Source organism: Cyprinodon tularosa, unplaced genomic scaffold, assembly GCF_016077235.1.
Source record: "Cyprinodon tularosa strain WSP-4 unplaced genomic scaffold, ASM1607723v1 ctg113, whole genome shotgun sequence".
Taxonomy (NCBI): domain Eukaryota; kingdom Metazoa; phylum Chordata; class Actinopteri; order Cyprinodontiformes; family Cyprinodontidae; genus Cyprinodon; species Cyprinodon tularosa.
In genome coordinates this window covers 965,842-979,343 of record NW_024037926.1, presented here as the reverse complement: position 1 = coordinate 979,343, position 13,502 = coordinate 965,842, and the positions used below count along the sequence as shown (strand labels likewise).

General features: G+C 34.3%; 1 protein-coding gene across 11 annotated transcripts in view; it reads left to right on the top strand.

The window, feature by feature from the left end:
* dnm1a (dynamin 1a) overlaps positions 1-13,502 on the top strand; it is a 66,184-nt gene that overhangs the window by 27,129 nt on the left and 25,553 nt on the right. For 6 of the 11 annotated variants that reach the window (XM_038302192.1, XM_038302209.1, XM_038302185.1 and 3 more), the window contains exons 11-16: positions 3,741-3,827; positions 6,270-6,340; positions 6,422-6,473; positions 7,789-7,800; positions 9,976-10,005; positions 10,311-10,424. In XM_038302192.1, coding sequence (XP_038158120.1) covers positions 3,741-3,827; positions 6,270-6,340; positions 6,422-6,473; positions 7,789-7,800; positions 9,976-10,005; positions 10,311-10,424 — 366 coding nt within the window. The remainder of the gene's footprint in view (positions 1-3,740; positions 3,828-6,269; positions 6,341-6,421; positions 6,474-7,788; positions 7,801-9,975; positions 10,006-10,310; positions 10,425-13,502) is intronic. The other 5 variants (XM_038302232.1, XM_038302225.1, XM_038302251.1 and 2 more) reach the window with 2 other exon arrangements.

Below are 13,502 nucleotides of genomic sequence, written 5' to 3'. Positions count from 1 at the left end.
ACCTTATTCAATCAGGACTTTAAGTAGACCTTTGTTGTCATTTGTCTCAAAGTCTCAAAGTTATTGACTATATTTTAAGCTTATTAAGTGCATGTAATAGAAAAATATATTTCGTATTTTACCTCTCAATGTCTAGAAGTCCTTTAATTTGTTTTGATTAAAATCATATAATCCTGTTTCCAAAAAAGCTAGAACACTAAATTAAATATCAATAAGAGTAAAGGTTCAGAGCAGTTAGATCATCTACTGTGTAAAATAAATATAAACAGTATAGATTCTTAGATTGCATTCAGAAGTCAGGCTGATTTAACATGATTTTTTTTTTTTTTAGTACTTGATTAATCTGCTTTATTCTATAAAAAAAATCTGGGGTCTACAAAAAATCACTCACTACATAGCAAAAGTGCAAAGATTAGTAATGACATCAAAACATGCAGCATTAAAATCAGATGGAGACTAAATGCACTACTTAAGTGTAGAGAGACCGGGCAGGATAGATTTCCAAATTTATCTTTCAGTCCTCCATCTTTTTACTCAATGATTGCAGAGGAAGTTGTCACTCAAACACAAGCTGCTAAAAAAATAAATCCTTAAGCTGCTGAAACGCTATTTCTATTTCAGCCATATATACAAGCCATATTCACTTTTCTTGAATTTTTAAGTTTACATTGAATTAGGACAGAAATAACATATGTGTGTCGGCAACAAAGAAATACACAAATGCAACATTCAGGTACACACATGAAAGGGAAGGTCTGTGATAACGCTCCTTTATGCACCATAGATGCAGCAGTAACTCACTATAGGAGCCCTCGGTTCTGTAACAGCTTCATGCATTGTGTGGAAGACATGGTTCCTATTCTGTTTGGAAAACCAATTTACACACAAACCTTTAATTAGTTGATATATTTACATGGAGCTCCAACGTAACTTTTTTTTGCTTCATCATCAAATTGATTTCACCAAGTACACTAATCTGTCCTGTATCACCTTCATGATGCTGTTCTTTACATCTTGAAAGATCTTCGCAGGTCTTCAGAACTTCCTTTTTTTATTTCCTTTCAGATTTGTGATGCTCATTATGACTAAACACTTTCTCAGGTTCCCTCATCCTCTATGAGCGATTTCCAAACCTTTGTTAGTTTAGGACTTGTTTACCGTAGATGCTGAAATTCTTACCAGCTTTTATTTAGATTTTTCCAAGTTGTAACACAAGGCAGTGTATTGTAGAATTTATATTAGATTTCCTGACTAACCCATTAAAATTATTTATTAGCATCTTAAAACTTGTGATAGTGTTATCTGGTTTTTTTATGCCTCGTTAAAAGGGAAAATATTCTTTATCTAGTAACAGTAACCTTATGATTTAAGAAATGGAAAAAAGGTAATCCTTATTCACCAAATCCAGAAAAGGCCCCCCAAAAAACATTTTTGGACATCAAATACTGTCGCTTTTAATTCAAGGGGGTCGTTTTTGCTTGAGCCCCCCTCCATATAAATAAATGCTTAGAGCTGAACATACTCTGAATGGGAGAAAAATTATAAGTCTAAGTAATGAACCACTTAAGCATTTATAATGCAGAGGTGAGTGCATCATCATTAGTGTAAAAATAGTGTCTTGATGATGGTAGATTTAGATGAAGAATAACTCCCTAATTGCTGCAATATTTAAGAAGCATATATATAAATTCTGGAGCAGTGTAGAACTAATGCTTTATATGTGGGATATCTGAGTTTTAATGCAGAATTTTAAAACTAATACCCCCAAAACCTGTGGCAATCTGGATCCACTGGAGGTCAAACTGTGTAAGCTGTATCTTTTTATATGTATAGAAAGCTGATGTTTTAAAATAATGTTATTAAGTGAGATCCATGTATCTTTATATGATATTAAGAAAAATAAGTTTTTATTCATTATTGTGAGGTATACAAGTAAGAATTACTATACAAATAAGTAAAAATACAAATAAAAGTGGAGGTGAACTGGAAAATAACCATAATTTTCTGAGGTGTAATAATTTTTTGTTCAGCTCATCATAAAGTAAAAGTAAATATAACTCTAGTTAGGCTTACTTATTTGCTCCTCACCTTTTTTGGAAACAGGTTTTAGTTTTTCTGTCCATGTCAATTTACTATAATTTACCAGACTTACTAATTGTTTCATGTCACTCACCGACTAACCGACTCTCTCAAAACGTCTCTTAATTTCATTTTTTTTTATTCTTCCTCTATCATACACACCTTTAAACCTGCTGCTTCCTAGAGCTTGACCTCTTTGGGATTTCTCTTTTCCTCTCACACATTTTCTTCTCAGAGAAATACAGCATTTCATGATACTGTATTCTCATATACAATATTTAGAGAAATCCAAAAGAGGCCAGTTTAAGGTCTTCCTCCCTGTCTTGTGCCTTCCTTCCTTGGACTCTTTGCATTGCATGTTAATCTTACAGTACAGTATGTCTGTTCTTTGAGGAGAAAAAGCAAATGTATTTTGTCCAATTTAAGTGTAAGATGTGTTTCTGGTTGAGTTTTTGTTTTAAACAGTAAACACATTGGATTTTTAACATCCTGTGTCTGACTTTAAGCTACAATGCATCTTTCATGTTTCCCTTTAATTTGGGTGAATCTGCCTTTTATTATGCCGTTGTTTTTTCTTTTTAGTTTTGAAAGTTTCCTGATAAGTTGTGATTGTGAAAACAACCTCACAATCCTCCTCCTTCAAATTTGTTTTTCCATTCCTGATGGAACAATAGTGACAAAACGCAGCTACCCTTGAATGAATTACAGCTTTTATCTTTAAACCTCTAACAGGGTTTTGGAAAAATGAAAATCTCCCTCAAATGAAGCTCAGCGGGCAGAAATGGAGAAAAACCTCAATTATTCATGCAATATAAGTTCCATCTTATCTTTCTGTGCTGCACCAAAGTTAAATTTATTAATACCAGACCCAGCTTGTCACCTAAAGTTATAACATGTAGACAGAGGGAAACCGTGACAGAGTGACCTCAAAGAAACAGTCCCTCTTCATCTATTTCAAATTTTAACAAGGTCATAGTTCAACTTTCAGTACTGCATTTTTGTCCAGCTTGTGGTTTCATCATCGGCCCTATAATGGATACAGAAAGCATTAAATCTGCTTGTGGATCAAAAATGGCTCAATCTACACTCCTCTTTTGTCCATCAAACCATCATCTAGATGTCAAAAGATGCATTGTGACCTAAACAGAAACAGCAAATTGTTTTTCTTTTTTTATTTGCACTGGGTGTTACTTTTTAAGTTCAGCTTGCTTTTGATTTTTCTTCTTCTTTCCTCACACTTTGGCTAACGTGTTCATGTCACATTGGAGGCCCACCAACGTCTGTGCTTGTGGGTTTGCAATGAGCTCATGGAAAAAGACCAGCAGTGTGCTGGGAAGAGGAAGCTTTTCTGCCAGAAACATTGTTTACTCTGTCTTTTGTGTGGTAATATCACAGATTCTGCTCTTATCCCTTTTTTCCTCCTATTTTGGCAACAGATAGATATTCAGAAGTTGAAATCCAATCTTGAAACAATTCCTCAAAGTCTGCAGGGATTAGAACCGAGTCTGTGACGAACCCAGAACCCTCAGAATAAAGTACATTTAAAGGTGTTGTTTCAGTGCAGCTAAAATGTTGTGGTTCAGTGAGGAGTGTAATGCTGTGTGTTGATGTCCTACTGTGTGTGCTCATATGTTCCTACCTGCTGGTTTCTGTGCTCACAGCTGGCTCAGTATCCCATGCTGAGAGAAGAGATGGAGAGAATTGTCACTCAGCACATCAGAGACAGAGAAAACCGCACCAAGGATCAGGTACACCCAAAAAGACGTGATTAACTACTTATTAACCTGTGTGATAGAAACAGTTTAGTTCTTGATCACCTTTTCGACACATTTTTCATAGGTTTAGGTTATATTTGCTGATGCAGTCACAATGGTCTCCTATAGCCTTACTTTTTTAAGAAGGAAATTTTAACTTTTGCTTTGAAAATGAATACAATTTGATTCAACCTAGACTGCTCTCTGTGAGTTATGCTCTCACAACTAGAAATATTATATAGCTGCACAGAAGAAACAAAGAGAATACCATATTTTAAGGAAAAACATATATTTTTGAATTATGGAATTGACAGAATTTGAATTACATTCATCTCAATAAAGATAATTGGTTTCTCCTTCGATGTCCTGCTTAATTCAATAAAGTTAGTTGCTTCATCTGCTGTTAGTTTGAAATGGAGTTCCATTTCGGTCTGCTTATTTATAAAGCACAAATTAGCAGCAGATTTGATTAAATCACATTGTGATTTCATGTAAACTGAACTTTTAGCCATTGCCCCACCCTTAGACAGCATGTTTTAACAGTGCATATGAACTGCACCCTTTTAAAAAGAAGAAAACCTTGTTGCAGGATAAGGCTCAGTTTATTTGTTCATCTTCTTTGAACCTCCTGAGATTGAAAAACCAAAAAGAGAATATCAGCACTCATGTAGGAAAAAAAACATAGCAAATACATGTTAAATTAAATCATTGTGCTATGGTTTTTGCTATTGTAAAGCCATCTCAAAATAATTCATTTTCTTTTTTATGTAAAAAAAATGTTTTTCCATAACCCTTAAATTGTCTATCTACTCTTTTAATAAATGGTTCTACATTCACGGTTAATAGAAAGTCTGTCACTTGTAGGATTACCGGTAAGTATAAATATTGTCTTTACTGAGGTCCAAGTCTGTTTCAAATGCAAAATCAGAGACCAGAGAGTCCATTATCTGTTTGGTAATGATCAATTTGTGATACAATAAAACCACTGGAAAAGTTTGTGTAAAAATACATTAACCCAAAAACCAGAATGCGTAAGTGTATCACAAATTGATGATATGCAGCTAGTGAAAAACAGCTTAAACTGCTAATAAATATAAGCTAGATATTTGGAATGACACATTGAAGCTGTGTTTACCTAATGGGGCACAAACAAAAAACTGACTCAATGTCCAAACAGAGTCACACATTTTTTAAATAGAATATTTTACATCTGGATAAAAATGTTATAAAAGGTTTTTTGTCTTTTCTCCCAGTCTGATTAGGGATTATTTTTGGTTTATGTTTGCAATAAATCGAAAGCAGAAAGTAATTTAATCTTTTTGAGTCTATATATATTTATTTCGAATCATACTGTTTTTTTTTTAACATTGACCAAAATGATTACCTATTGCATTTTCTTTAGAATACAATATCTTAACTGTGGGAGTATTTTGTTTTAAAAAAATAAGATAAACAAACCTTTAAAGAAAAATGCATTTTTGATATCTAAGTTTTGAAATGTTTTACTTGACTTTTATTGTTGCCCTTTATTTATATTCCTGATAGATGTAAGAACAAACAGTATAGATTCCCAGGGTTAATCGGGGGAAAAAACATCATAAAGATCAAAATTTGATATAGTTATAAAATGTTTGCGAATCAGAACAAAGGAAAGTATAATTAAATACATATATTTTTATTGCTTCATCTCTTGGTTCCATGAGATGCTCAATAAATATGGCTTTATTTATTGTCTTTGAAATCAACAAGTGTTTAGGAGCAGACCTTAACTCGTTAAATGGGAAACTTTTACTTTTATAGCAATATCATTGCTTTCAATCATCTTTACAGGAGATGCTGCAAAAACATTGAGGTTTCATTTACCTACTTTTAATGCAGCTGTTTTTCTTAATAACTTTAAGTTTTATGAAAAACTGTTATTGCAAATTACCTAAAAAGTCTCTCTGTGACAGTTGGCAGCGTTCCGCTCACTGCAAAAACGATCTAGAAATAAGTAAAAAATTCTTAAATTAAGTGTATTCACCCTTAATTTGAGTTGGTAAATGAGATAGTTTGCCAATGGAATGAGTAATTTTACTCTTAAAATAGGATAATTAGATAATATGCACTTGAAATAAGACAATGCAGCTGTGTTTTCTTATTTTAACTGTAAATTGTCTTGTTTCATTGGCAAAATGTCTCTTTTACCTCCTCAATTCAAGAACAAATGCACTTATTTTAAGAAAAAATTACTTATCTAGATTTAGATTTTTTGCAGTGCTGGCAGTATACCATTTTTTTTCCTATTCAAGGACCTCTTCTTAATGTAAACAAAATATCCAAAGCTGAGATAATTTTCCTTAAAAGGTCTCTTGGTAAAGGGGGAAAGTGTCTCCACTAAATGCATGTCAAGTAAACATCCCTCAGTGACAGATTGCTGTCTGCTTCTCTGTACAGGTGCTGTTGCTGATTGATATTGAATTGTCCTACATGAACACCAACCATGAAGACTTCATTGGATTTGCAAAGTAGGTTTTTCTTTTAAAGGCTTCTTGTTTAGAGTCCTGGCATTGTTGTCTAAGCTTATTCTCCCTTCTTTTATTTTACAGTGCTCAGCAGAGGATCAACCAAATGAACAAGAAGAAGACAGCTGGAAATCAGGTGCTTCCATTAGAAAAACACTCTACCTTCATATTCTCCAGCCAATATTGTTCCAAGGAAGAAGTAGAAGAATGAGCTGTAGGGTAACTAAAATCTAAGGCTGAAATGATTAAAATGTGTTTGATCTTTTGGACGGCAACCAGACGACTAAGTGCAGTTTCCCTCCAGGCTTCGTTCTGTCAGCACTCAACTCCCTGTCTCCTCTCATGTTAAATGCTGCTCAGCTAAACAGTATTTTGTTACCACGGACGACTTCCCGATTCCTCCACAAAGCAGGAGTCATCTGTAGTACTGTATGTGTTGCGCGCTATTATGCAGCAGTTGTTTGATCGTCAGAATTTTTTAGCTTTTTGGTGAAAGCCAATGCTGTGTCGGCACATGAGGAAACGTAATTGCTTTAGGTTGCAGAGTGGAGCCATTGTCAGCTCTGAAGGTTCTCAGTTCAAATCCTGGTCAGGGCCTTTCTGAGTGGATTTAGCATGTTTTCTTGGGTCTCCAGAAAACCAATCAACAATAAGAAAAAGAGTTCCTATACTGCTGACTGAGAAAAACACAAAGACCACATTATATTTGCAAAAAACATCCTGATGATCTGAAGACTTTGAGGAAAACTGTTCCTGGCCTGAAGAGATAAAAGAATAATCTTTTTGGGAGCCATGCCTCCATTTACATCTGGCAAAGCATTCCGGCAAAAAAAAACAAAAGAAAAGCCTTTATAATGACAGTCAAACATGGTAGAGATTTTGTGATGATCTGGTTCTGCTTTGCAGCTGTAAGACCTTGATGACGATTTATGGAAGCATGAATTCTGTTTTCTACAAGGAACAGCTGAACTAAAATGGCTCACCATCACTTTGTGACCATAAGCCCAAAGGCACCTGGGTTAGTTTGTCGGAAAACAATTCGAAGCCAGAAGCTGGCTGGAAAAAAAAAACAAAAAAAAAAATGTAGGTTGTCCTAGTCAAAGCCCAAACTTAAATCCAACTGAGATGCTGTAGTATGATGTTGAACACAATCCTAGTGTTTAAAAAGATGCTCCAGTTTTGCTGAATTAGTCTTTGTCTTCTCCATTTATTTGATTTGGGGCCACTTTTTTATGATTTTATGATTTTAAATATAATCAAATTTAAAAAAAATAGTTTTTAATTAACTCAGGTTGTCTTTGTCTAATTTGATGACAAAAAACCTTAACAGATAAAAGCAAAATACACAATTAGGAAGGTAAACACTCTTTCACAGCACTGCTTGTTTCCTTTAATTGTTTTCTCTATTCCTCCCCTCTTTCTTTGCCTCTCTGGGTTTTTTTCTGTTGCAGGATGAAATTATGGTGAGTTTGCTGTGCAGTTTTTTAAATATGCATGTCTACATTTTTCTTCCACTGCGTATGAGCTAATTTTTTGCTTATGCAGATAGATTAATCCTGTATATATTAAAACTTTTTTTTCTCTTTAAAAACATTTCATACAGTAAATTCTAGATATATTTGGGTTAAATTACTTATTTTGTAAAAAAAAAAAGATGCTTTCAGATGACATATGCTTAGCTGCTTCCCTTTCCATCCCTTATTTGTCTTTTTGCAAAAACACTAGAATGCTAGACTGCTAGACTGAAAAGTTAAGATATTAAACAATATATGTTTTGATAGGATAGAGTTTCTCCAGCTCTAGTTTTAATTAAAAAAAGATCATCTTAAAGATAGAGAAAAATCAAAGAAGTGATGAAGATTTGAAGGCCTTTTAAAAGCATTATTTATGGTTTATAAATCAAAGTGTCCCTTTTATATTTACATAAAGTAACAGAAGAACAGACGCATAACAAGACCTGCAGTATGAGGCACATATGGCACCCCTGCTGTTTTCAGTTGTCATAACAACCAACATGATTGGGGCCAAAGGTCAGGGGCACACTATAAACAAATCGGTGAACTTCACTTCCTGTTTGGAACCTGGAGTTCTTTGCTGTTGAAAACCAGCAGCTATTTATTTACTTTTTTTTTTGTTTTACATTTGCACCTTCACACTTTTCTAAAATGCAGCTCAGCGGTTAGTTTTTAAGTTAAGAAAAAAGCTCATATATTGCATTTAATCAGGTGATTGTGCTTAAGTTAAGATTTCACAAAAAAAAAAAAAAGTAGAAAACTGTCGAGCAGATCCCTGTTATACTGCAGCCTCCACGTTGATCATGAACCCCAGGAAAAGATTTGCTCAACACCTTCAAATAAATGTATTCTTAAATGCAATGGAATCCTCTCATACTGAAATATTACTGCCATTATCAAAGTGTAAGCTTGCTCTGCACAGCTTCAACATAAACATGGGGCCTCATCGCTTTCTTTTGTCACACTTTCAATCATTTAAACTTTGGTTAAGTCTCTGGCTGTAGATGTTTACAAGCTTAATTAAGGATACATCTGAATAATGGCTTCAATTACCCAGTCGACCAGAGTTTGGTACCAGAAAAAGGTCTCTGTGCGAGACTGTATTTACACCTCAGGGAGACAGAAAGTTATTAAATACACTGAATATTCGTTGATACTCTGAACCACACGCTGCAGTTACATTTGTTTCAGCAGATGGTAGAGATGTCAATAGATATAATTATGCAGTTTTTTTCACAAGACATATGTACAAATTCTCAGGATTAAACAAAGGGTGGCCACCCTCTAATGTATCTGATTAATGAATACCTCTTAATGTTGTTTTAGTGTATAGTGTTTGTTCCATGAGTCTGATTCCTTATACTTTATCTTGCCACATATGGTAGGTTGGTTTTTTTTTGGGGGGGGGGTTGGTTTGAATCACCTCATTGCAATTTATTTAATTGCAGCTGTCAAAAATAATCACAGAGGACATTTTCAAGCTGACCCTCATATTCTTTTTTTCAAACATTTTCTTGTTGTTTGTTGTCATGCTGGATTTTAATTCCTCTTTAGATAAATAACAAATTATGGGTTGTTTATTTCTGTTTATATTTAGTCTAATATTATTCTACTGTATAAAACATATTTTATTTCAGGTAAAAATATATTTCAAGGATAGATTTAAAATGATATGAACATTCTTTAAGAACAGCTCTGGTGAAGGACAAACACCACTATTTTATTTTGAAATAGAGTACTGCCATATTTTCAAAGAAAATTAAACTTTAGCAGTGTGATAAAAGTGCTTAGAAAGTTTTTTTGTAAGATAGAATAGTAGGTGAGGTTACAAAAATATCAAAAAACATTCTTGCTTAAAAATGCTAACATGCTTACCTGTATGACAAAAGCACTGTGCCGTTATGCAATAAAGCCTTTGCACTGCAGTGCATGGTCTAAGAAACAGAATTTTTTTTAGCATTTTCAGCATCATTCCCTCCTCTTCCCCACCTTGCTTGCTGTCCCCCAGTTGTAGTTCTGGCAGCTGGTATTTTGAGCTGCAGCCATCCTGTGTATTTGGCCTTTTTTCGAAATTCCCCCTTTGTTGGCATAGCTTTGTAACATTCTCTCCACATTCTCACTCAGCCGGAGAGAGGAGTTAGCGATCGGTTCAAGGTAAATAACCCGCACGAATTAAGAAAATAATACATGTGTGGTGTCTGTAATGAGGAGAGAATGAGGTCCAGGAAGAGAAAGTAGAAATTAAAGTGTCTAAAAGAAATGTGTGACTTTAGTCATGTAGGTGAAAGTTTTTGTGATTGATATCGTAGAAGCGTATTTTTTTATTCACTCATTTTTTTGCAAACATATTAAATTTCTGATAATATTTAACTAAAAAAGCTTTGAATTTAAGGTTGAATTTAAACATGTCCTGAATTTATCATAATTTCTGTCCGTTTGTGGATTCATCTGGTCATCAGGTGATCAGGAAGGGCTGGCTGACAATCAACAACATCGGCATCATGAAGGGAGGAGCCAAAGAGTACTGGTTCGTCCTCACGGCCGAGTCCCTGTCCTGGTACAAGGATGATGAGGTGAGTTTTCTCAGAAAAATGGAACAGAAGAGTTTTTTTATATAACTGACTCAGAAAAGCCAGACTTGGACGCCTTATTCTGACTCACCTTAGGCACAAGAAATGAAGCTGTTTAATTGGTGTCACCAAAAGGCCGCCTCGCCTCCCTAATGTCACTAATGCAACATAGGTTCAACTATTTAGAGCAGCTGCAGTTCATAAATGTGTTCACTTAGAAAACATGGAGAAACATGAATATATAGAAAGTGGTAGAAAGCTATCAAGAGTTAAGACATGTAATAGAGAAATAGAAATAAAAGGGAAACACTGTTGCCATCAATAAAACCCATGGTCCATGCAACAGGTGAAAACGAAGTCCAAAATGGTCAGCTCTGATTGGTCACACCGTCTTTACTTTAACAAGTAAATAAAAAGACTCAGGCACTTGAAATATGGGGCAGATTTATACATTTATATTGCACCCAGAGGTCCAAAAATGTCTGTCAAGTCGTGGCACTCAATTAAACATTTATTGGAGTTAATTACAGAGTCTATGATTGATTAATCCCATTTTAATTGAAATCCATACATCAACAAACAGCTTTTTCATAAAAAAAACCTTCTTGCTCCTAAATATTGAATAAATAAACATATGAGCAAAGCAACACATATAGTTAGTATTTTTAATTCATTATTTATGTTATTCAACCATTAATTGGTTATAATCATTAGCTTTGTTTAAAAACCCGAATATTTTATGCATCTAATTTGAAAAGTTACTAATTTAGAAGTTTGAAAAGTATTAATCAAAGCACAATGTCCTCCAATGAATATGGTAAAAATATGGAAACAAAACATACAATATTGCTTTTCAGATTTGAAAATTTTCCAAAAAACATGTCACCTTTAGAAAGTCTGATTTCTAATACTAACAACAGAACGATGACAGTAGAGCTGCGTATAAAGCATTACATGTTAGAGTTAAACATTTGCTATTCAACATGCAACATTTGGTACAATTAAAGTATATATAACAATGAGGCAGCTTTTATTTTTTTGACCAGTTACTAAAAGAAAATAAATATGTTGCAGTCCCCTTTCCCAGGCTGTTTTGCTTTTTAAATGTGGACTTACCTACTGTATGTCGGATGTGAAGCTCATCTTCTGGTCCGAAGTGGGCTGGTGGAGAATTTGTGACATAACTGGACACTGATGTTAGTGTTGCAAACATGCCACATGTGCATCATATTCATGCCGTGTAAGAAGCAAATACAAAGGTTCCCGCTCAGGAATTTAGCATGTATGAAAAAATTTGACTTTTTGATGTGCTAGAGTCTATATAATTCCCTATATAAGTCCTGGTCCTTAAATTAATGTCTGTCCTTCAAACAGTGCAGGTAAGTGTCAGGAAAGATCCTATGAAAGGGAGAGGCATAGGAGCTAGGAAAAGGAGCTAGGAGCTACAATTTTCAGGTATCTGGTTTGAACCAAAATTTGGTCCTAACCAGGCGAAGTTAAAGGGTCCATCGCCATGATAACGAAGTCAGACTCAGAATGAGCAAGCCAGTTTTACAGTTTACAGTTTTTTTTCACTTGTTTAAACACAAAAAAGTACTTGAGGCACACTGACCCCTACATGTAACTCGTGCACCAACCCCTTGAACCACTTCTGCTGAACCATAAACACATTTATTGCTCTGTTCCCTAGATGTAGTTCTAAAGCACACTTTGAACACAACTCATCACATAGACAAACACATGTCACAAATTACACATTTAGCAATCAGATTTTGAGCAGTAAAACAATTGAGACCTTCTGTTTTGGTGCAATGGAGGCCAACACGAGTTTGTTTGGTTTTGCTGTTACCACATGTAAAGTTCAGTTTGTTTGTTTTTTGTATCTGTGGTGTCATGTTTAGTTTTGTGATGGTTAGATGTAATTTTTGGAACTGAACTGTTTATAAGATATACTGTCTTTGTGTCTTCTGACTTTGTGAGTATATTACAAATGATTGTAAAAAAAAAAGAAGCACATTTCATAATGTATGCAGCAGGTGTAGCGCTGAAGATAGAAAAGTCTTGATTCATCATAGTGTTTTAGACTGAGCTCATCTGTGTTCAAATGTTTTCTGTGCATAAATGCATGGGACAGGAGATTTTGCAATGAAAGTTGATTAACTTCGATGGTAATTCTGAGCCAATTCTCTCATGGCATATTTGTTAGACTTTACACGGTGTAAATTAAAAAAATTAAAAATCTAAAGCTTATATTTTCTCTTTATTCATGGCCAATGTCATTTTTCATAATGCTGCTATATTTTGTTTAATTTTGTTTCTTTTCTATGCCCCTAATGCCTTACAAGTCAGGCCACTAATGCTTTATCAAGTCTTATAAAGGGCCAGTTGCATCTTTATAGATAAAACCTTCTATTTCATTTAGATCACACCACTCTGGTGGTATAAAAGTACTCCCATTTATTTAGCAGTTTTAGCCACTTTGTAAATTATATTTTTTCCCAGTGTTTCTTTTTTAAAATAAAAAATAAAATGCTGGATATTTTTATGTTATGACCTAAAATGACCAAGTTGTTGTGGGAGCTCTGGATTAGGCCCATAGGCTGTTTGATGTATACTCTGTGTATTTAAATAAATGTTAAAGCTGTGGGCGTGCTTCGGTGACGCAGTGCTTAGCGTGCATGACCCATGTACGGAGGCCTTAGTCCGGATTCGAACACATGTTCAAATCCGACCTGTGGTCCTGTGTGAAAAAAGCGAGCCGATGGCCTTAAATTTAACTGTTACTTTTCAGTTAACCTTTTTTACTTGTATTGTTTATGAGTTATCTAATGCTGATCTGACAGCTAAATTACAAAATTCAATAAATAATAATAAAATTCAATTTAATTCAAAAATATTTTATTAATCCCATAGAGAAATGAAATATTTGAAAAAATCAGGATACAGCAGATAAGATGATCCAACTTGTATCATGTCTGATAACCTGAAGTGTATGAAGCGCTCCAAGAAAAATATAAAGCTTCATCCCTTTTTGACACTGAAAATGAGAATTGAGTATTTAGATTTATGTTTGTACAAGTA